General features: G+C 47.9%; 1 protein-coding gene across 7 annotated transcripts in view; it reads left to right on the top strand.

Annotated features, from left to right (window-relative positions):
* CAPN13 (calpain 13) overlaps positions 1–18,566 on the top strand; it is an 80,296-nt gene extending 61,730 nt beyond the window's left edge. For 3 of the 7 annotated variants that reach the window (XM_027620546.2, XM_027620543.2, XM_027620544.2), the window contains 8 exons: positions 418–475; positions 587–645; positions 2,250–2,318; positions 4,169–4,244; positions 6,191–6,319; positions 7,344–7,399; positions 7,971–8,028; positions 18,118–18,566. In XM_027620546.2, coding sequence (XP_027476347.2) covers positions 418–475; positions 587–645; positions 2,250–2,318; positions 4,169–4,244; positions 6,191–6,319; positions 7,344–7,399; positions 7,971–7,997 — 474 coding nt within the window. In that variant the 3' untranslated portion in view covers positions 7,998–8,028; positions 18,118–18,566. Of the gene's footprint in view, positions 1–417; positions 476–586; positions 646–1,499; positions 1,589–2,249; positions 2,319–4,168; positions 5,141–6,190; positions 6,320–6,829; positions 7,019–7,343; positions 7,400–7,970; positions 8,029–18,117 lie in introns of those variants that run through there. The other 4 variants (XR_003524430.2, XM_027620545.2, XM_027620547.2 and 1 more) reach the window with 4 other exon arrangements.
* Positions 18,567–22,306: the final 3,740 nt, after the last annotated feature.

The following is a 22,306-nucleotide window of genomic DNA, read 5'->3' as shown; positions in this document are numbered from 1 at the left end:
TCACACACACACTCTCAATAGTCCTATTTTCTCTCCATCCTTTTCTGGAAGCAGATGGGAAAACACACCTACAGGGCTGAGTCAATTCATTCAACACTTCTCCCGAGGGGTTCCCGAGTGCTAGGTATGGTGGAGAGGAAGCAACTACTGCTTTCTGTCCAATAATAAAGGAAGAGAGAAATGCAAGGCAACCCACACGTGGTATCAAATGTCAGGAGTGATGAGCACTACAGACGTTCAGGGAGGGAGCATCGCCATGACCTGGAGCAATTGGGAAAGGCTTCATGACAGGCTAGATGGGCACTGGGTGGGAACCGAGGGCTTGGAAGTCTGAGCACTTCTACAGAGGAAGGCAGGGGTGCCCCTCAGCTCCTGAGCACTGATGGGATTTCTGCGTTCCTCCCTTGTTTGGATCAGGGACTGAACATGGATGCCACCCAGCTTCAGAGCCTTCTCAACCAGGAGTTCCTGAAAGGTAAGGTCAGACCCCACAGGCCTACCGGCCCCACCCTCATCCCCACTGCTGAGCCAGTCTAGTGTCACCCCCACCCCCGACATGTCCATCCTTCCCATTCTCCACCCCCAGGAACTCCAGGGGACACGTTCTCTTTGGATGAGTGCCGGAGCATCGTGGCTCTGATGGATGTATCCTTTGTAGTCCTCCCTCCCCTCCTCTGGCAGCTCTACGAGCCCGTCCGCTCTTTGAGCTTCCCTGGCGGTCTCATTAGGACGTTAGGAACGCTTTTCACTCGCAGTGTTTTCTCTTCTTTGGTTCTAAGGGCTCACCCAAGAGCCTGGGTTCCTGTGGATTCTATGCTAACTCACTACCTCTCCCGAACAACCGTAGCAACAATGCCAATGGTTATCATTTATCAAGCATCTTGGCACGCCAAGAATTGTCCTGGGATATATACTTTCCTTGTAGTCCTTGCAATGACCCCTATGATGTAAGAAGTATGATCCATCACATGGTGAGAGAGGAGTTCAGAGAGGCTAGGCAGCTTATTAAGTAATCCCATAGCCAGTCCAAAGTTGTGCCTGGATTTGAAGAGTTTGCAGCCTCCAAATCTGTGTCCTAACATCATTCTGCCCTGCCTCCTGGCAGCGCCAGTGGGGGCTGTTTTCCTCTCACCCTCCCCTTACCCTGGATGAGTCTTCCCTAAATCCCTTGTTCAACAAGCCCCAATTCAGTAAAGAGAACAACCACTGGAACTTGGAGAAAATGCCCGGGTCTACAGAGAGCCGTACCCCATTAGTGCTACCATGCCACGGCGGCAGAGGTCAGGGCAGGAGGAGGGAGCTGTCCATGGGCACCAGTGGCCAGGCTGGGAATCAAACCCAGGGCTCCTGACTCCTGTCCTGACTGCCACCTCCAAGGAGCTATTTCTGCCCTGCCCAGCCCCGGAGACACTGGTTCCCAGCTGCACCCTGTGACCCTCCCCTCAGTGTATGCAACCTCCCTGGAGTGAGACCGATCATGCTCCTTCACTGTTAACAAGGCCCGATTGGGAATGGGAGGCCCGCCATTGTCGAACAAGAGCTCTTCTTGATGAAATCGTAAATCAAGCCCTGTCTCTGCTGGCCCTGGTTTGGAATCACCTGGAGACACTGCCCATCCCCCACAGATGAATCAGAAGGGCCCCATGGCTCCCCACAACCCCAGGGCGGGTCACCCCGGGGGAGGTGGTGTCTGTCAGAGCCCTGCAAAGCAGACAGGTCTGTTCTACCCTTCCTCCCGCCCACCCACCGCTCCCCTGCAGCAGCAGCTCAGAGATAGCTTCTTTTCCTCAAATTAGCTCTCATTAAACCCATTGTACTGCTATGGGGTGACCAGGGCTGGCTGTACCGCCTTCCCTCGACTCAGCTGCACCGCCTTCCCTCCGCTCAGCTGCACCCACATGCTGCTTCAGGGGTTGCAGTGACCCTTCCTGCTCCTCCCCACTCTTCCCTGCCAGGGGCCCCACTCCACCCGGTGCAGGCTGTGTTCGGGCTCTCTCTTCCCCTGGATGCACGTGATACTGGCCCCTTTTTCTCAGGGCTTCTTTCCCCTTCTAGTTGCCCATTTTCCTCTGTAAAATGAAGCTAAGCCAGGCCCCTGCAGACACAGCGGACGCCAGTTGTGGTGGGGCCAGGTCCAGGTGAGACTGGACTGATGGTGCTACTAGTTGATGGATGGAACTGCTCCTGGCTCTGTCGGCAGGGCCTCTGCCCCCCTTGCGCTGCATGGTCCACTCTTAACTCCCCTCCAGCTGAAAGTGAATGGGCAGCTTGATCAAGAGGAGTTTGCAAGGCTGTGGGGCCGGCTTGTCCACTGCCAGGTACTGGCATTTTCTCTTTGTGTCCCATTTAGCAAATTTCTACTGGGTGCCCTACCTGCATAGGTTGAGGGGCGTGAAAGAAGAGGAACCCAGCCCTGCCCTCAAGAGGACTCACATTTTGTTCAGGGAGACTACACGTACTACTAGAAGACATGAGGCAATGCCCAAGCAAGTGGCAGGGTGAAGGGTACTCTAGGAGGTTGAAGGAGAGAGGGGTCACCAAGGACGGTAGCTAAGACCACCAGCCAGCATCAGCCCCCGCAGGCCCCCTTTCCCCCGGCTCCCTGAGACATTCCCCCTTCGCACTTGTTCATTTCATTCCTGTCCTATCTGCCAGGTACAACAAGATCACAGATGTGGCCTGTGGCCTCCCCATTGTTCTCAGGACAAGGTCTAAGCTCATCAGAGCTGTACACAAGCCCCTGGAGCTGGGACCCTGGTTTGGGGTCCAGGAGGAGCCCTTGGACTCCTTCCACTCGCTCCTTCAGCCCCCAGCTGTGAGACTCGGATCCCCGCCAGGACAAAGCACCCTGATTGTCCAGCCTCAGGAATCTTCCCTGGGAGGCCTCGCCTGCCCCCAGGCCCGGTTACATCCCCCTGAGCCCGCAGTAAAAGATAAGGTGCTCTCGTGGGTCTATCCCAGGGTGTATCACCTAGGCCCTGACTTAGCAGTCTCAAAGGGCATTGTAAGGGCTGATCTGCCCCCCCACCCCATTAGATTGCAGAGCAGGGGCACCCTCATGTTCATCTGCTTCCCCCAGCGCCTTTCTTAATGTCTCATACACAGTAGGCACTCAAAAAGGCCCAACAAATGACCAAAGTCATGAATTACCGAATGAGTGAGGGACTCCCAATGGAGGGCTTTCTATATACTCACCAAAAGCCAAATGAGGCCGGAAAACATTCTTGGGCTGCTATTTCACAGTAATCACTGCCCCCAGGAATCGGTGGGTCACACACCTGCTGGGGGTATTTTGCCTTGGAACAATTCCTGTGGGGCGGCCGAGCACAGGCCCAACTGGGGAGCCCCAAGTCCAGTCGTGGGGCAGCTGCATGCTTCCTCCCAGCAAGTCACCTGCCCAAGCTTCTGTTTCTCACCCGGGAAGTGCAGGGCTGATCAGGGCTCGGGTGAGAACCAGGGAGAGCAGGAAAAGTCCGGGGTGCAGGAGAGCCACCCTGTACAAGGCTGTGTTAGGGCTGCTACCTCCTGCAGCTGGGCCAGGACCCAGGACGCGGTCCCCACCTGCCTGCTACATGTACTCACTACCGTGCAAGGCACCCTCCTAAGCTCTTCCTAACCATTTGCTCATTGACCCCTAGCAGCAATCCTATGAGGCAGGTACTGTAATTGGCACTGCACTGCAGGTGGGGAAACTGAGGCCTGGAAAGATGAAGTCACTTGCCCATGGTTACACAGCTGGTAAATAGTCAAGCCAGCATTTAAACCCAGTGGTTTGGTTGCAAATTCTGTGCTTTTAACCACCACCCTATGCAAAGTCTTGAGAGAGCTCTACACCTCCCGGACGCAGGAAGCTGCCATGTGTCGGGAGCCCAGTCTAGGAGGTGGGGAAGGACACAAAGGAGGTTGGGAGAGAGGAAGGTGCAGGCCTGGGAGAGGAACCCACAGCCCCACAGCGGGCGGCCAGGGTGGTCGGCTTCACCAGGTGCCTCCCACTGCTGCCTCCCTGGGGCCTTAGCTGAGCTGCCTCTCAGCCGGATCCACTCAAGGTTTATTGAAGCAGTTTCCTGGGGTGGAAAAGGGATTTCCAGGGCTTCTCTCTCCCCAGGACTTCCTCTTTAAGATGGGCGAGGGCTCTCACATGGACTTCTTGCTTCCTTTCCCAAATCAGAGTGTTTTCCAGAACACCCAGGATCGCTCTGGAGTTTTCCTGAGTTTGGATTTGTGGAAAGCTATAAAGGGTACAGGTAAAGCAGGGGCCCCTCGGAGTTGTCACGACTGGGGCCGTGGTGATGGTGGGGTGTGTGTATGTGAGAGAGAGAGAGGTGCACACGCCTCCCATGCAGTAGGCAAGGCTGGTGCAGCAAAGCTGGACGGTCAGGAGAGAGCAGAGCAGTGGGCTCCGTGTCTTCCCTGGTGAACACCAGCCTCTTTGGGCCTCCGGGCTCAGAACTCAGACTCCATTCTCCACAACCTGAGTTCTTGTGTGCCAGTCAATTTTCCCAATTGCCTTCTGTCTCCAAACAACTCTAACTGTGTGAAAATAACCTCACATCATTGATACCCTCCCAGAACTTAAGCTTGCCTTAGAGACACTTCCATCTCAACTTCTGGGCTGTCAGGGTTAAACCCTCATGAGCAGGTGGATGCACTCTCTTCACGGAGGGTTTGTAGCTAAGTGAAATCAACTGTCATCTGTCTGCTTCAAGAAGGCAAGAGCTTTCAGTCCTAGGATGATGATAAGGATACCGTAGGATGCCTAAGAGCTTCAGGGTTCAGGGAGAACTTGGACTCATGTCATCTCATTTGATTGTCTCAACTACTCTGTGATCAGGAGTCATGATCTGCCCTATACCGGTGGGGGAAATGGATCACACAAAGGTTAAGTCAGAAAACTGCCACCTTCCTTGAGAAAATGTGAGATCAGAGTCCCCCCAGGTAACCACTGGAAGGAGATGCTCCACAGTTCTCCCTCCCGCGGGCCTTCATACCAGAGGGCAGTGGTTCTCAAACTTGAGTGTGCTCCGGAACCCTCTGGAAGCTTGTTAAAGCACAGCTTGATGAGCCTCACCCCTCACCCAAAACTTCTGATTCAGGAGGGCTTGGGTGGGGCTCAAGAATTTGTATTTCTAAGAGGTTTCTATGTGAGGCCAATGCTCTTTGGACCGCACTTTGAAAGCCCCCAAATAGCTACAGAAAAAACAGAATCTGATAGGAGACCACACTGATGACTCCAGAATAATAAAAGGGAGACAGAGAATAGCTGGAATGCGACTAAAAAGTTTTCAAAGACCAAGCAGATAACTGAAAGGGGCCATGGAGATGACCATAAGAAAAGAGGGTGATTTTTGAATGTGGCGGAGCTGGAGAGTGCTTGGCCTATCTAAAGGCATTCGAATTCTTATTTTATTAATGCTGCTGGAGACACCAAATATCTCTGGTGCATGAGGCCCACAGGTCACCAGGCTCACCCCCTCGATGGATGGTTTGGCTTGCAAGGTCTGCTTGCCCCCCAAAGCTTGCAGGCACAGCCATTTGCCAGTTTGCTCTTGTCTGCTGTGGGGTTGGTGCCTCCTGGACCTCATAACTAGACATGTAGGACAACCAGTCCCAAAGAGAGCAAGGTGCCTGTGTCTCACCCACCTGTGGCCACCTTCTGACTGTGGTCTCCTCTCTGAGGACCAGTCTCTTTCCTAATCCCCCAACTTAGGACTGAATCTCCCACTTCCAGGGACGACACTTGCTCACACTAGCAGCGTTCACACCTAAGACCCACATGCAGTCATGGGGTTAGGAAACAAGGTAGTTTCACAAGGTCACCAACGGAGAGAGGCCTGATGGATGCAGGACTAGGAGCAAACTCCAGGTGTCCTGGAAGCTCCCTGTTCACATGGAATTATCCGATGATTATGAAGGCTGAAGTATCCCCAGAGCAGTCAGTGTCTTGAGTATCTGGAGTTGGTATCTGGCCAAACTCCACAACAATGTCACTGGGGGCCCAGCAGCCAAGAAGAAGGAGGCAACAAGAGAACCATTAAAAATATGAAGTGGAGTGAACGGGCCCCTGGGCCAGACTAAATAGGAAACAGTGGTGGAAGGCCACCACTCCAGGCGGGTTTGTCAGACTTTGCATGTCAGAGGACCGGACCTGCTACCAGCTTTCTCCTGCTCACTAACCCACCCCTTGGCCCAGACTTCCTTGCAGGGACCTCCATCAGCAGTGAGCTGCTGGATCTCATGACCCTCCGGTACAGTGACAACAGCGGCAGGGTCAGCTTCCCTAGCCTGGTCTGCCTCCTGTTGCGACTTGAAGCCATGGCGAGTAAGTGTCACCTGGGTGACATCCTGGAGACCGTCACAATGACCAAGAAACATAGGAGGGGATCAGGAACACACTCCTGCCCCAGGCCTAGGCAAGGCCTCAGCAGCGGGGTGGGCTGGAGTCTTGCATGAGGAGCCCTTGCTCCAAGAGGCAGAGCCAACCTTAGCCTGTGTAATGGTATAGTCGGCCTAGGCCCCCTGCATCCCTTCTGTACTCTTTCTGTCCAGGACATTCCCCTATCCCAGGTCTCTCATTTCCTCATCACCCTATTTAGTGCATCTTTTAGGATCAAGGTTAATTTAACACACTGCGTCCCCTCTTCATGTTGTTTACCGTTTAAACCTACACTATAGTCTTGCAATGAATGATTAGGGTCTCTGCTGAAGGAATTCACACACAAGTGAATAGGTGGGGGCAGAGGGGGAGCTTTCCCAAGGCTCCAGAAGTTCAACTATGTAGGTCAGACGTTTGGACGCTTCTTAGCAGCCTACCCCCCCTTTTTTTTTCCAGTGAAATCCTATGTGAAACGCCAAGCTATAATATAGCTCAAGTGTTGCGTTGGGGGTAGAAGTGGGGTCTGGCCTCATCCTAAGCCTCGTCCCATCCCTGGCGTGAGGTACCTCTGCAAACCCCACAGCTCTGAGCCAGGCAGTCAATACAGACTGAGAGAACAGAGGCCTGGGAGCATCAAAGAGAAGGGTGAGGCATAAACCTCCAGAGAATTCTCAGCTGGACAAGGAGGGGGGCTCCCCCAAACTGTGCCCATAGAATACTTGATAAGACAGGCCCATGCATCCCCTCAGCTGTATGTGGAAGGGTGCAGAGTGCAAGGCTACGAGAAGAGGGAGAGGCGTGTGTGGGCCAGTGTGGTCACAGAGAACTGTCCCACGGGTGTGGGGTGTGGCTGGGAAGAGACAGGTGGGAGGCTAGGCACACTGTGGAGAGTGAGAGAGTACTTTACATAGAATCACTGTGTTTGCTTTTATCTTCCTTGACCTGTCCTGATTCCTCTCCTCCTCTTTAGAGACTTTCCGGAACCTCTCCAGGGATGCAAAACGACTCTACCTGACAGAAATGGAGGTGAGGGTGAGGTACTTTCCTCTCCCAGACACAGGACAAAGTCCCAGGCCACCTCTCCTCTCCTGATTCCAGGGGGAATTTTTCTCCTGAGGATATTGGATAGTCTGTCAAAGGCCAGCCAAGCTGCTGCCCCCCGCCCGCCTCCAATTACTGCCTTTATATATTGCTGGCTGCCAAGGCTGCTTTAGGATCTTGGCAGACAGATTTTATTTTTTTTCCAATAGCTTAGTAAAGCAGAGGATTATGTGGGAGTCATAAATCCAAGAGGGAATGAAGAACACCTGCTGAGCTCACTGTACATTAAACTTACTCCTAGTGAGCTTTAGAAAGAGGCTCCTGGCCCAGCCAGCTGGTCAACCTCAGCTATCCCTCTCATTGCCTAGCTACTCAGGGAGTAGCAAAAGATATGCTGTGATGGGGGCTTTGAGACCCCCCCGCTGGGTTGGAATTATCTGGAAATGTCTGATGAGACTAGACTGAGATCTTTCAAGGAAGGGGGTACCATTTGCCCTGCTCTGTATTAAGCGAACAAATTTTAAGCTATGTCATAATGATGATGCTTATTTCTCAGTGGATGAACCTGGTCATGTACAACTGAAGCGAGGAGTAGAGCAGACCCCAGAGTCCAGGTAAGACATGGCAGTTCTAGAATCATTTCCTTCTAGGAGCACAACTCCTTGTCTCCTTCAGGAACTGCACACAAGACTCTTGCCCTGGGAGCAGCCTCCCTAGAGATTACAGAGCCCTTATCTGTGTGAGCCAGGGCTCAAGGTCTCAGGGCCTCTGAATTTCAAGGCCAATGCTGCAGGCTTCATTCAAACCATGGGTGGAATGACCAGTGGACATTTATGAAAGAGTGTGGCCTGAAAGTCATGAGTGAGGGATTTAGAATTCTTATTTATTAATTCATTTATTTTTTATTGAGCTATAATTGATATTTAACAATGCATTAGTTTTAGGTGTGCAATATAATGATTTGATATATGTATATATTGTGGAGTGATTACCACAATAAGTTTAGGTAACATCCATCACAACACATAGTTACACATTTTTTCCCTTGTGATGAGAACTTTTATAATTTACTCTCTTAGCAACTTTCAAATACAATATAGTATTGTTAACTGTAGCCATGGTGCTGTACGTTACAGCCCCAGGACTTAATTATCTTATAGCTGGAAGTTTGTACCTTTGGACCACCTTCACCCATTTTGCCCACCACCCCCACCCCCCACTTCTGGCAACCATCAATGTATTCTCTGTGTCTGTGAGTTTCGTTTTGTTTTTAGATTCCACATATAAGTAAGATCATACAGTATTTTTCTTTCTCTGATTTATTTCACTTAGCATAATGCCTTCAAGTTCCCTCCATGTTGTCACAAATGGCGGGATGTCCTTCTTTTCTATGGCTGAGTAATATTCCTTTGTATATAAAATACATTTTCATTATCCATCCATCTACTGATGGATGCTTAGGTTCTTTCCTTGTCTTGGCTGTTGTAAGTAACACTGCAGTGAACATGAGGTACACATAACTTTTCAAGTTAGTGCTTTTGTTTCCTTCAGATAAATACCCAGAAGTAGTTGCTGGATCATATGATAGTTCTATTGTTAATTTTTTGCAGAAACTCCATACTATTTTCCAGAGTGGCTGCACCAATTTACATTCCCACCAAGAGTGCACAAGTGTTCCCTTTGCTCTACACCCTTGCCAACACATTAGCTCTTGTCTTTTCTATAACAGCCATTCTAACAGGTGTGAGATGATATCTCATTGTGGTTTCAATTTGTACTTTGCTTATGACTAATGATGTTCCACACCTTTTCATGTACCTGTTAGCCATTTGTATGTATTCTTTGGAAAAATGTCTATCAGTCCTACTTGATTATTTTTGCTTTTGTCGTTTTTGCTTTTGGTGTCAAATCCAAAAAGTCATTGCCAAGATCCATGTCAAGGAGCTTATTCCCGATGTTTTCTTGTAGGAGTTCTTTGGTTTCAGGTCTTACATTCAGGTCTTGAATCCTTTTTCAGTTGATTTTTGTATGTGGTATAAAATAGCAGCCCAGTTTCATTCTAGAATTCCTAATTTGAAATTCCAAAGAGGAAAGGCAATCACTCATCACAAGAAAGGCTAATGTGTGGAGCAACAGAAATGATAAGACCCTGGGGAGATGAGAGCTGGGTCCAGCCTCAGATCTACCATTGCCTCACTATGCAGCTGTTCACACATCTGTAGGCATCAGCATCTATACCTCTAGCATGAGTGTGCTGAAAAATTAATGCCCATGTCACATTTCTTCTATGCGTTTATTTTCAGGGAACAGACCCTAGAGATACATGGCCCACCCCCTACACTACTGTAGCAGAAGCCCCAACAGTCTGCCAGAATCTCCCAGGACTGGGCTACTCAATATTTGTGCTCCCCATGATTGGACATTTCTAGGTGCTAGGTATTTTTTTTTGTCTAGAGGCAACAATCTACTTCCCTGAAACTTTCCCCCCATGCTTCAAGTTCTACTCTGGACCACTGTAGAAAAAAAGACTAGACAAGCCAGACCTTCACATTCTTGCAGATAGCTCTGCTGTCTCACTGAGGCCTCTCTTTTTACTTAGTCCTGTTGATTCTCATGTAAAACCTATTGGCGACCATTTCTATATGCCAGTGTCCCTTTGGAATACACAGTTCTGCTATGCAGCGGTCCTGTGATCAGCATATTCAGGGACCCAGTAATTTTTGTAAACAGCATTTGTTTAATCTCCCAACTGTGTACCTCGAAATCAAGAGGCAGACACTCTCTCCATAAAGAAATAATATTTTAGCATAAATATTTCCTGATGAACTCTTGGTGCTTCTTACTGAACACAGGTTAACAAACATTGCAGAGATCAAAGTTAATTAGATTCACCTGTATTTTCTTGAATTTCCCCTTTCATTTCTTTTTAAAAATAGGGCATGTGAGTATTTCCCATTTCCATTCTGCCTGATTCCTATTCCAATCTGCACGATTTCTAATGTCAGGAATGATTCTAAGCTAATTCAACATGCAGGACCTGGAGTTTGAACTTTTGAAATAACTGGACTCTTTCTCATTATCCTTTCTCCTACACAGGGTCCCAATTCCCTCCTAACTAATTTTTCGACACTTCCTTTTCTGAACATTATGTAAGAAGGAAGTATAATAAAAGATGTATGGTTATGTGTGTTTCAGTCTCTTTCACTAATGCCTGTCATCATCCCTAAGAGTGCTCCCTTGTCTTCCTCATTAATTACAGCCCTCTGACATCATACTCTTAAAGCAGATCTACTCACTCTTGGCTGATGGGTTGCTGTGCAGAATTGGAGGCAGGACGTAAAGAAGTTCTGCCTCCAAATCTACAAACTCACTTTCATCTATAACCATCTCCCACCTTCTCCTGTTATGCTAGGGGGCATATGTCTCTGAGGATGTTCTGGATCTCATTACCTTCCCCCTTCACAAGGACCCGATAGAATGAGTTCTGTCCTCTGGGTTCTGAATACTAAATCTCTCTCTCTCTTTCTCTCTCTCTCGCTCGCTCTCTTCTGGAGTCTTCCAATTCCCATTGAAACATGCTTATCTTTTTAAATTTCCTCCATCTCCTATTCCCTTCCAGCCACAACTCCATCTCCTCCCTTTATAGCCAAACTTCATACAAGAGCTAATTGTCTCCACATCCTCACCTCCCACATTCCCCTCAAACTTCTTCAATTTGGATTTTTCAGACATCGTCTCTCCCTGACTTTCGCATTGGCTCCCTATCTGATTCTCCTATATCCACCCACTTTGCTTGAGTCAATTTCTGCAGTCTAAGCACACTTTTTAAAATTCACATCCAATCACTGTACTCCCCAGGTTAAAACCCTTCAATGTCTTCCTATTACTGTTTGGGAAAAGTCTGCCGTCATGAACGTGGCCGGTCTCATCTGGCCGCTGCCCACTTCCCTAACCATACCTTGTATCTCTCCTCTTTCCTGCGCTCTATCCGTACCATGCCAACATTCCCTTTATTCCCTCCAATGTTTCATTCTTTCCCCAACCTCGTGTCCTTTGGCCCTATTGTCTGCGAAGCCCTGGGGTTAGTTACATAAGTCCTGATCCCTTGTGTCTTAACCCCACTGGGTTCTCGTATTATTTACTCACTATCACAAAACCCTGATCATAACATTCAAAACTCTTTGTTGTTGTTGCCTACTCCTTACATTTTTTTAGGGTCATATTGAAATGTAATTCACACATCATACAGGTTATCCATTTGAGATACAGAGTTCAGTGGTTTTCAGTCTAGTCACGGAGCTGTGCAACCATCACCACAATATAATGTTAGAACATTTTTCATCACCACACAAAGAAAGCCATGCCCAATAGCAGTTAGTTCCTATGTTTGCCCCGCCCCTCGAGTCCTGGGAAACCACTAATCTGCTTTCTGAATCTATAGATTTGCCTATTCTGGACAGTTTACATAATTGGACTCATACAACACGTGGTCTTTTGTAACCAGTTTCTTTCATCCATGTGGCAGTCTGTATCAAGACTTGATTTCTTTTTAGTGTCAAATAATATTTCATTTTGTAAATATACCATCTTTGATTCATTCATCTGTTGATGGACATTTATTTAGGTTGTTTCTACTTTCTGCCTATTGGGGATAATTCTGCTGTGAATGTTTGTATACAGGTTTGTTCATGGGTGTGTGCCTTCGTTTCACTTGTGTGTATACCTAGGAGTAGAATTGCCGGGTCATTTGGTAACTGTATGTTAACATTTTCAGGGACTGTTTTCCAGAGCCACTGAACCATTTTACATTCCCACCAGCAGGGAATGAGAGTTCCGACTTGTCCACATCCTTGCCAACACTTACTATTGTCGGTAATTTTTATTATAGCCATCCTAGAGAGTGTGAAGTGATACCCCATTGTGGTTTTGGTTTGCAGTTCCCTGACTGCTCATGATGTTGAGCATCTTTTCAGTGCTTACTGACCATTTGTACATCTTTGGAGAAATGTCTATTCTGGTCCTTTGTTCATTTTTAAATTGGTTTATTTAACTTTGTTACCCACTTGTAAGATATATAGATAGATAGATAGATGATAGATAGATAGATAGATAGATAGATAGATAGATAGATAGATAATGTATATATTATATATTCATTCTAGTTACAAGTCCCTTATCACCTATGTGATTTGCACACATTTTCTTCCATTCTATGGGTTGTCTGTTAAGTTTCTTGGTTATATCATTTATAGAACACAAATTTTTAATTTTGATGAAGCTCAATTTACCTACTTTTTTCTTGTGTCACTTACACTTTCAGTGTTGTATACAAGAAATCATGGCCTCATCTAAGATCATGAATATTTACTCCTGTGTTTTTCTCCTAAAGTTTTATAGTGTAGCTTTTATATTTAGGTCTTCGATCCTTTCTGAGGTAATTTTTGTATGTGGTGTGATATAGGAGTCCAACTTCATTCTTTTGCAAGTATATATCCAATTGTCCCAGCACCGCTTGTTGAAAAGACTTTTCTTTGCCCCATCTTATTATCTTAGCAACCTTTTCAAAAGTCCATTTATCATAATGTAAGGATTTATTTCTGAATTTTCTGTTCTGTTTCCATGATCTATACATCTATCCTTATGCCAGTACCACACTGTGTTGGGTACTATAGTTTTGTAGTAAGTCTTGAAATCAGAAAGCCTGAGTCTTCCAGCTTGGTTTTCTTTTTCAAGATTGCTTTGGTAATTCCGGGTTCCTTGCATTTACATATGAATTTTAGGATCAGCTTGACAAATTCTGCAGAAAAAAAAAAGTAGCTGAGATTTTGTTCTTTTATTGTTATGTTAATCATCATATATTACATCATTAGTTTTTGATGTAGTGTTTCATGATTCATTGTTTGTGCATAACACCCAGTGCTCCATGCAGAATGTGCCCTCTTTAATACCCATCACCAGGCTAACCCATCCCCCTACTCTCCTCCCCTCTAGAACCCTCGGTTTGTTTTTCAGAGTCCATCGTCTCTCATGGTTCATCTCCCCCTCTGACTAACTCCCCTTCATTCTTCCTCTCCTGCTATCTTCTTCTTTTTCTTTTTTCTTAACATATGTTGCATTATTTGTTTCAGAAGTACAGATCTGTGATTCAACAGTCTTGCACAATTCACAGCGCTCACCATAGCACATACCCTACCCAATGTCTATCACCCAGCCACCCCAGCCCTCCCATCCCCCACCACTCCAGCAACACTCAGTTTGTTTCCTGAGATTAAGAATTCCTCAGATCAGTGAGGTCATATGATACATGTCTTTCTCTGATTGACTTATTTCACTCAGCATAACACCCTCCAGTTCCATCCACGTCGTTGCAAATGGCAAGATCTCATTCCTTTTGATGGCTGCATAATATTCCATTGTGTATATATACCACATCTTCTTTATCCATTCATCTGTCGATGGCCATCTTGGCTCTTTCCACAGTTTGGCTATTGTGGACATTGCTGCTATAAGCATCGGGGTGCACGTACCCCTTTGGGTCCCTACATTTGTATCTATGGGGTAAATACCCAGTAGTGCAATTGCTGGATCGTATGGTAGCTCTATTTTCAACTGTTTGAGGAACCTCCATACTATTTTCCAGAGTGGCTGCACCAGCTCGCATTCCCACCAACAGTGTAGGAGGGTTCCGCTTTCTCCACATCCCCGCCACCATCTGTCTTTTCCTGACTTGTTAATTTTAGCCATTCTGACTGGCGTGAGGTGGTATCTCATTGAGGTTTTGATTTGGATTTCCCTGATGCCGAGCGATGTTGAGCACTTTTTCATGTGTCTGTTGGCCATTTGGATGTCTTCTTTGGAAAAATGTCTGTTCATGTCTTCTGCCCATTTCTTGATTGGATTATTTGTTCTTTGGGTGTTGAGTTTGATAAGTTCTTTATAGATTTTGGATACTAGCCCTTTATCTGATATGTCATTTGCAAATATTTTCTCCCATTCTGTCAGTTGTCTTTTGGTTTTGTGGACTGTTTCTTTTGCTGTGCAAAAAGTAGCTGAGCTTTTGATAGCAATTACATAAATCTGTAGATCAGTTTGGGGAGTATTGCCAACTTCATAATCTAAAGCTTTTTGAGCGATGAACATGAGATTTCTCTCCATTGTTTTCGATCTTCTTTAAATTCTTTGAGCAATGTTTTATTGTTTGTGTCCTGCACTTCCTTTGTTAAATTTATTCCTAAGTATTATATTTTTGATGCTATTATAATTTCATTTTCAGATTTTCCATTGCTAACGTATAGAAATAAAAATTTTCATACATTGATCTTATATTCTGCCACCATGCTGAAGTCAATTATTAGTTCTAATGGTTTTTAGGAGATTCCTTAGGATTTTATATCTACAAAGTCATGTTATCTATAGAACTACAAGTACTTTTATTTCTTCCATTCCAATCTGGATGGCTTTTTTATTTTTCTTATCTAATTTTCTTGGCTAGAACTTCTAGGACAATGGTGACTAAAGGTGAAGGAAGTAGACCCCCTTGTCTGCTTGGTGTTCCCGATCTTGGGAGAAAATACCAATAAGGATAATGTTAGCTGTGGGATTTTCAGAGATACTATTTGTCAAGCTGAAGAAGTTCCCCTCTGTCTGTAGTTTGCTGATTCAACACACTTTTAATTACCTGCTTGATGTCAGTATTCCCTGCTGGACTGTAAGCTTAAGTATGTCTTTTTGTTGCTATCTCCTTGGCACGTAGGAAAAAGCCTGGCATAGAGGAACCACACAATAACAGTTTCCCAAATGACTGAGAGAAACTGCTCTTTCAGCTTCATGTCTTCCTTTGTTTGTTCTTGTCCCAATTTTTGTAAATGTTGTCTTCAACCCAGTTCTTCCTGCTATCCACTATTTGTCTAGTTTCTTGCCCATCAGGATTACTGGAAAGCAGATAATTAACATTATCTTGTTATAATCTCTAGTACATCATGACCTATATTTTTTTATAAAAGGCTTATTGTCTGACCTGTTGATCCTCTCACCCTTTTGAAATCCGCTTTCCTGAGACCAGGGCACATTTGTTTTTCCTTTTTTTTTTTTTATGATTTTATTTATTTATTTATTTGACAGAGTGAGAATGAGAAAGTTAGAGAGAGAGAAAGAGAGCAAGCATGAGCAGGGGCAGGGGGCAGAGGGAGAAACAGATCCACCACTGAGCAAGGGAGCCTGATGCAGGGCTCCATCCCAAGATCCTGGGATCCTGACCTGAGCCGAAGGCAGATGTTTAACCAACTGAGCCACTCAGGCGCCCCCCGCCCAAGGCACATTTCAACTCCGCCCAGCATTCCCTTATTTTGCTACTGCAAAGTCAAAGTTACTTTCTTCCAGGATTTCCGTCATTCCCAGGTTAGCAAAGAGACTCTCACTATTGGCCAACGTCCAACCCAGCAGAAAATTCCCTCCTTGTTCATCTGGCCCTCTGGGCAATGAAGCTGTCCCTGGAACAAGTGAAGGCCTTGTCAGATGAGTTAAGTGAGCTTCTCCCCAGAGGCTGGGGTTGCTAAAGCCCCCTCATCAGTCTTCTTGGACCCACCAGGCAAGCTGGCATGTACCCCCATTAGAAGAACACTTCTGTTCCTCTCTCTCTCATCTTCAACCCATCCGTTCTGCTCTCACTTAGTAAACTAGGGTATAGAAATATGCAACCAGACAACTCCTCTTCCTCCCCTCCCATCATACCTATTTTTTTGAATGAAGCATGTACCCCCCATTGTCCTATTGCAGGCAATGTTTATGTTAAAACTGTTTTAAAATATCAAGTTCATACTCAAAAAATGTTAATTGGCATATGGTGCTCGGAGAATTAAGGCTATGTTCATCTTAACTGATTTCAAGTCTAGAGATTTAATGTACTGTAAGTCACACTCTGCTGAGAGTTTGTCTAGCTAATGTCATCTACATTCATGTAGATCTACCCTCAATATGATATCAAAGTGCCTTACTCTAACAAAGTCATTATTTATAACAATTTACCACCATTTGGAAGTAAACTGTCCTGAGGAATGGGCCACTTTCTCCCACTCAGCTTGGAAGGTGACACATGAGCAGCAGTGGTCCTAGTCTCGCTGACCTACCAACAACAGTTTTCTCCCATCCTAGGAAATCCGCCTCTCCTATCCTGCAGACCAAAGACATTCTTTTTGAGAGTTGGGAGTCTGGATTTGCCTCTAGAGGGGCGAAACTCCCTACTTGCTTTAGCCAACATACACCTGGTGACTACTATAGAACCCAGGGTATCCAGCCTTCCAGATATGGCTTTTAAAGAGAACTGTATCCAACTAGAAAAACTGACTTGGGTACTCCAAGGGCATAAACCAAGAAGGAGGAAGAGTTGGCATCCAGGAAACAAGATCCAGCACTGGATCTTCCCTTCGCTAGCTAGGGAAGCTAGGGAAGCCCCGCAGAAAGAGGAAGAAGACCAACAGGGAGCAGGAAGAGTAATCTTTGGGAAAAATGGAACCAGTAGTTTATCTGATTGCTTAATCATGGGTAAAATTGTGCTCAGAAGGACTTTAAAATTTTGCTGGAGAGTTTTGGAAGAATTATTAGGATAATGACATAGACTAAGCAGATTTTTTAAATGAGGCAATTATTAACTCCTGGAAGAACAAAGAGTTATAGAAGAAAAAAAAGGAGAAGTGATCCTAGAGTATTTTTTCACTCAGCAGTGAACAGTACATACATAATCATAATAAAATAAAAATTGAATATTGATTTAACAAAAAAGATGTGACATAAATATATTGGAGAAAGGAGGAGAGAAGTGCAGGTATGGAATGTGTTAGGAGCATGCCAGCCCTATCTTCCAGCATAAGAAGTCAGGCATTTAACATTGACAAGTCCAGAGATAACTGTGCAGGCACATCACTTGGAAATATGGGGGTAGACATCAAAAGAAAGAATCTGGAGAGAGGAATTTAGGGCATGAATGGGACAGGAGACTGCTGTTTTTTCTTCCAGCCTTGTTATCCTATTCAAGTTTTTAAATTTTATATATTAGGCTGGACTTTTATGAAAAATAAGCAAACTAGTAAATAGAGTAAGACAAGAGTTTAAGACTCAAGAGAAGAGGAGGGAGATAAAGAAGAAGAATTAAGTCTTTACCTCGTGGCCAGGAAAGTTAGCTGATTATAGTTGTAGAAAAAAATGTCCATGCAAGAATATCACTTGAATCCAAGAGATGTGCACTTGAAAAAAGCCACCCTTCTACAGGAATCCACAGCCAGCAGACCAGCACTCTGCTGGAACAGGGGACAGAGCTGTTGTCATTCTAGCTGCTCCTGGTCTCAGCCCTTACAACCTGCCCAGGGGGTCAGAAGAACATCTCCCAAACTTACCCCCTACTTTGCCACAGGCATTCAGGTGCTCAACGGGCTGCAGTTTGGACTAAGGGCAGAGTAAGTGTGTAGGCTGCCTCAGAAGAATTTTGGAGAATGAGGTGGAGATATTCCTGTCCACTGGGGAACAATGGGTGTGATGGAACTGGTCTAGCCTCACCAGCATGGGGTTCATGCTTCCTCTGTTGTCTGCGGGTCCCAAACTGTATGCGTGGGAATGGGTCCAGGTCTCTGTGGTCCCTCAAAGGAAGGAAAGGAAAAGCTTCTTTACTCTCCTCTGGCCTTCTGCATTTGAGCATCTGTGTCTTTCTCTAGGACAAGCTCCCAGTGATCACTCAAGAATCTGGCTCTCCTTGCAACGGGCAGTGCCGCCCCCATGACTGGCATACATTAAAACCTGGCCAGCCTAAAATGTAGTCAAAGCTGCCTTTGAGGAACCTGGGCCAGGTCCTCAGCTGGGTCAGGCTCAAGTAAGCCCAACGTCACAGAGCAAGTCCTCTGACCACTTCGGGACACCAGCCTGGGACGCTTTGGAAGATGAAGCAGGAGATGTTCCACTGTAGGAAAGAAGGGGAGAAGCTTCATCTTGGTCCCCTCCCTCCAATCCAATTCATTTCTAGGAAAAGCCAGAATGAACCAGTCTGCCCACCCACAGGGTGCTGGGGGTGACCTGGGAGCAGTCCTCTGGGTGTTGCAAAATAATCATACTTCCCACTGTCTGTATCCTGATTGTTTCATAGCCAAATGGCAAAATAAAACACGGTTCCCATAAAGGTCTTGGACTCTGTGATAAGTAGGATCATAATTCTGGATTTAAAAAAAAAAAATATTTGGGGAAGGAGAAATCCAACCAGCAAGGCAGGTATCTCCCTCCCTCTTTATCCATAAAGGTATCTCCAGAAGAGCATGGTCCCCTACAGCATAGAAGAGTTTCCAGAGAGTGACCAGGCCAGATGCCACTCAGGAGAATTTGTGGTTTCAGAACGCATTCCCGGAAGCATACCCCAGTGGGAGAATCCTTACAAATACGTGTGTCAAGAGGACAGTAGGGTGGAGACTTTCTGAGCGGACCCCATCAGAAGGCAGATGGTATGGGGCGGGGGTACGCCATTGCAAACACCTGTGCTTGGGAACAAGGTCAGCCTTTGGAAGTGGACACATCCTGGCAAGAAGAACAAAGGCAGCCAACTAACCTGTGTCCCACAGGGACTGCTGCGAAGGGTTTATGATAATTTCAGCAACTGTAGCAGGGACAGACCACACAGCAAACCTTGGGGCCAGGTCATTTTGCCTCCAGGCCCTCTGCTTAGTTAACCAGGATGGATGGCCACGATGCTCAGCATGGACTTAGGAGGCAGACACAGAGAATGCCTGAGGACCCGGAGTCCTGGGCTGTCAGCCTGCTCTCTCACGTAAGGTTTTCTGCATGCAAGACACTGGTACCAACAGATCAACACAGACTCTGCTAAAAAAGAAACGGGGTAGGGGGACTGGTGCCCAAAGGAATGAATGAGCCCCCTCTCGCAGGAATTCACCTGAACGTCCAGGTGGAAAACCCAACAGACCTGCCTACTTTGCTGGCCCAACTGAATCACTCCAGACTTCTTCCGGAAGGAATTTTGCAGCCCTAGGCTTGGTGGCGAGCAGCCCAGGGGCGGGCGTGGTCCCTCAGCACTGCTGGAGAGCTGTCCACAAGATGCAGAGTAGTCTCCTCCCTCACAGTGCTTTGCTCAAGAATCAGTCTTTAATTTTCTCTTTAACAGGATAGAAGGGGAGAGTTGACTCAATTGATTAATTGAAAAGCTGGCCCTCACGGCCACACCGGGGCTGGAGGGCTTTCATGGCCTCCTTTCTGCGTGGAGCTGGGGGGACTTTGTCCCCATCTCCCCATGCGAGGGAAGGGCCTGGATCCTTAGCCCCGGCCCAGGGCAGACCAGGCTGCTTGTCCCCAGGCTGTACTTTCTCAGGGTCCCCCACATCCTTCAGCCAAGGTCAAGAAAGTCCCCCCCCCCCCCCCCGGGGCGCCTGGGTGGCTCAGTCGTTAAGCGTCTGCCTTCGGCTCAGGTCATGATCCCAGGGACCTGGGATCGAGCCCCGCATCGGGCTCCCTGCTCGGTGGGAAAGCCTGCTTCTCCCTCTCCCACTCCCCCTGCTTGTGTTCCCTCTTTCTCTGTATCTCTCTGTCAAATAAATAAATAAAATCCTAAAAAAAAAAAAAAAAGTCCCTCACCCCCCTCCAAGCAGGGCTGAAGACATCCTGGCTCTGCTAGCTTCTCCCCGTGGGTCCTGGGAGCAGGTTAGGTTGGTTCTGGAGACGCGGCAGTGGGCATGGAGCCCAGCTGGGGCCAGACAGAGGGCCAGGGAGGGGCGGAAGCCCTCAGGGAACGAATGGGGTGGCCTCCGACTCCCAGAGCCTCCACAGTGGCAGCCACTCGGTGAGAGAAGCAGTGTGGCCAGGCTCTCCTTGCCATTCCATAGATGAGACCCCCGAGGCCCAGAGAAGAGGTATCCGCCCTGTTGCAGGGGGGCAGATACCAGACTGAAACCCTCGTCCCTCCACTCAGCGGCTGTGCCCGCGGCAACAGCTGGGCCAGGGCTGGTCCGGCCTGTCGGGGGAGGACAGCCTGGCTCCTCGGTGCTGGGGCTTAGCCCAGTGAGGGGGCACACTGGACTGTGGGTGCATGTGCGTGCGCACACACACACACACCAGGGACGCCCAGCCCCAGAAAGCAGCTCCTCACGCACACCCAGTGGCTTGGGGTGGTGTCAACCTTGCTTCTATCTAGAGCAGAAATGGGCCCCTTTGCCGACTTGCTTCTTGCCACCTCCAGGCCCCAGGGGGACAGAGGCAGGATTTAGGGCGGGAACTCACAGGGGACTTGTCATGGCTGTGCTCTGCCTCTTCCCCGCCCTGCTCCTTCCCTGTTGCTCCCTCAAGGGCCCTGAACTCCTCAGATAGAATCCTTGGAGAAGCTCCGATTTCGGCAGCTCAGTTCAGTGGGGAGTTCTCGACCTTGAATGGTCAACTTGCCCATGTTTGACAGTAAGAATGGAAATAATATAACTTATCCAGAACTAAGCATTTTAAACTTTCCATTCCATAGACCAGCCGGTTGGGGGGGAAGGGGTGGGACTAGGAAAAGGCGCGAGGCCTGGAATAGAGGTTAAATGGCAAGAACAGAGTGTAACAGGCGGCGACAGGCAGGAAAAGGGGAACCAGTCTGTTCCTGTTTTAACAGGATTTAACCCAGGGACGGAGGTGCTCACAAAGCTGCTGGAGTGGCCAGAGGAGCAATGACCAGAGAAGGGGGCCAGTGACTCCCAGGCTTACCACTGGCTCTCAGTGCACGGGGACCTGCTGCCGCCCCCGGAGCCAGACACGGCAGGGAACGGCTGCCCACAGCCCTCGGTGGGGGACTTGCCCGACAGAAGCTCACATCTCCCGAAGCCTGCGTGCCTGCCCGCCCTGCTGGAGGCAGAGGAATAAACTTCTGCCCCTCCTCTGCCTTCCAAAGGGCACATAAGTGCATCTCACTGGGGGGACTTGACGTGTCTCAGGACCTCTCACGCTTCCAGCCCCTTCCAGACAGGAGAGGATACAGAGGGGGTGTAAGGAGTGCCGGCACCAACAGAAGAGAGAGATGGGAGGAGAGAAGAAAGACCAGCGGGTGGATATGGAGAGCTGGCAGAAGACGGGCGATTCCGGGAGTGGGGCCGACGGAGGGGGCGTGGCAGGAAGCGATAGTGACAGCTGAGTGAGATGGGGGAGGCAGAGGGCAAGACAGAAATCGGGAGGTTAGAACAAAGGACGAGGACCGGGGCGCACGGTTGCGGACGGGGGTGTGGACGGAGGTGTGGACCGATGGAGCCCAGTCACTGGAAGCCGACTACCAGCAGAAAGGACTTGCCTAATACTGATCAGGGTTAGGCCTGTAACTCTCAAACTTTATTGTGCATAGAAATCACCTGGAGTAACTCTGTTTAAAAAAGATTTATTTGAGAGAAAGAGAGAGTGCAAGCAGGGGGAGGGGCAGAGGGAGAGGGAATCTCAAGCAGGCTCTGCGCTGAGCACAGAGCCGGAGGCAGGGCTTGATCCCACGACCCCGAAATCACAACTGAAGGTCACTTAACCGACTGTGCCACCCAGGCGCCCCACCTGAAATAAATTTTTTAAAAAGCTTCAGAGATTCTGATCCAGAAAGTCTGGGGCTAGGCCTGGGAATCTGCTTTTATTGAAAGCTCCCAGAGCGACGATGCCTGTGGTCCTTGGACGACCCTTCAGATGTCACTGCTTTTGTGACAAGTGCTCTTGGCCACATCATCTGCGGTATAGCTGTGAGATGCCTCATGAATCCCAGCTTCAGAGCTCCCCCTTGCAACACCCCAGCCATACTCTGCACCCCGGGTATCTGCCGGAGGCCTTCCTCCCCGAGTCCTTCCTCCCCTTCCTCCCCGCTCCCAGAGAACTGAAGTCCTGGATTATTTTTACCTCCAAACAAGCTAA

The sequence above is a fragment of the Zalophus californianus genome, chromosome 8 (genome assembly GCF_009762305.2).
Source record: "Zalophus californianus isolate mZalCal1 chromosome 8, mZalCal1.pri.v2, whole genome shotgun sequence".
Taxonomy (NCBI): domain Eukaryota; kingdom Metazoa; phylum Chordata; class Mammalia; order Carnivora; family Otariidae; genus Zalophus; species Zalophus californianus.
This window is presented reverse-complemented; position numbering and strand designations above follow the sequence as displayed.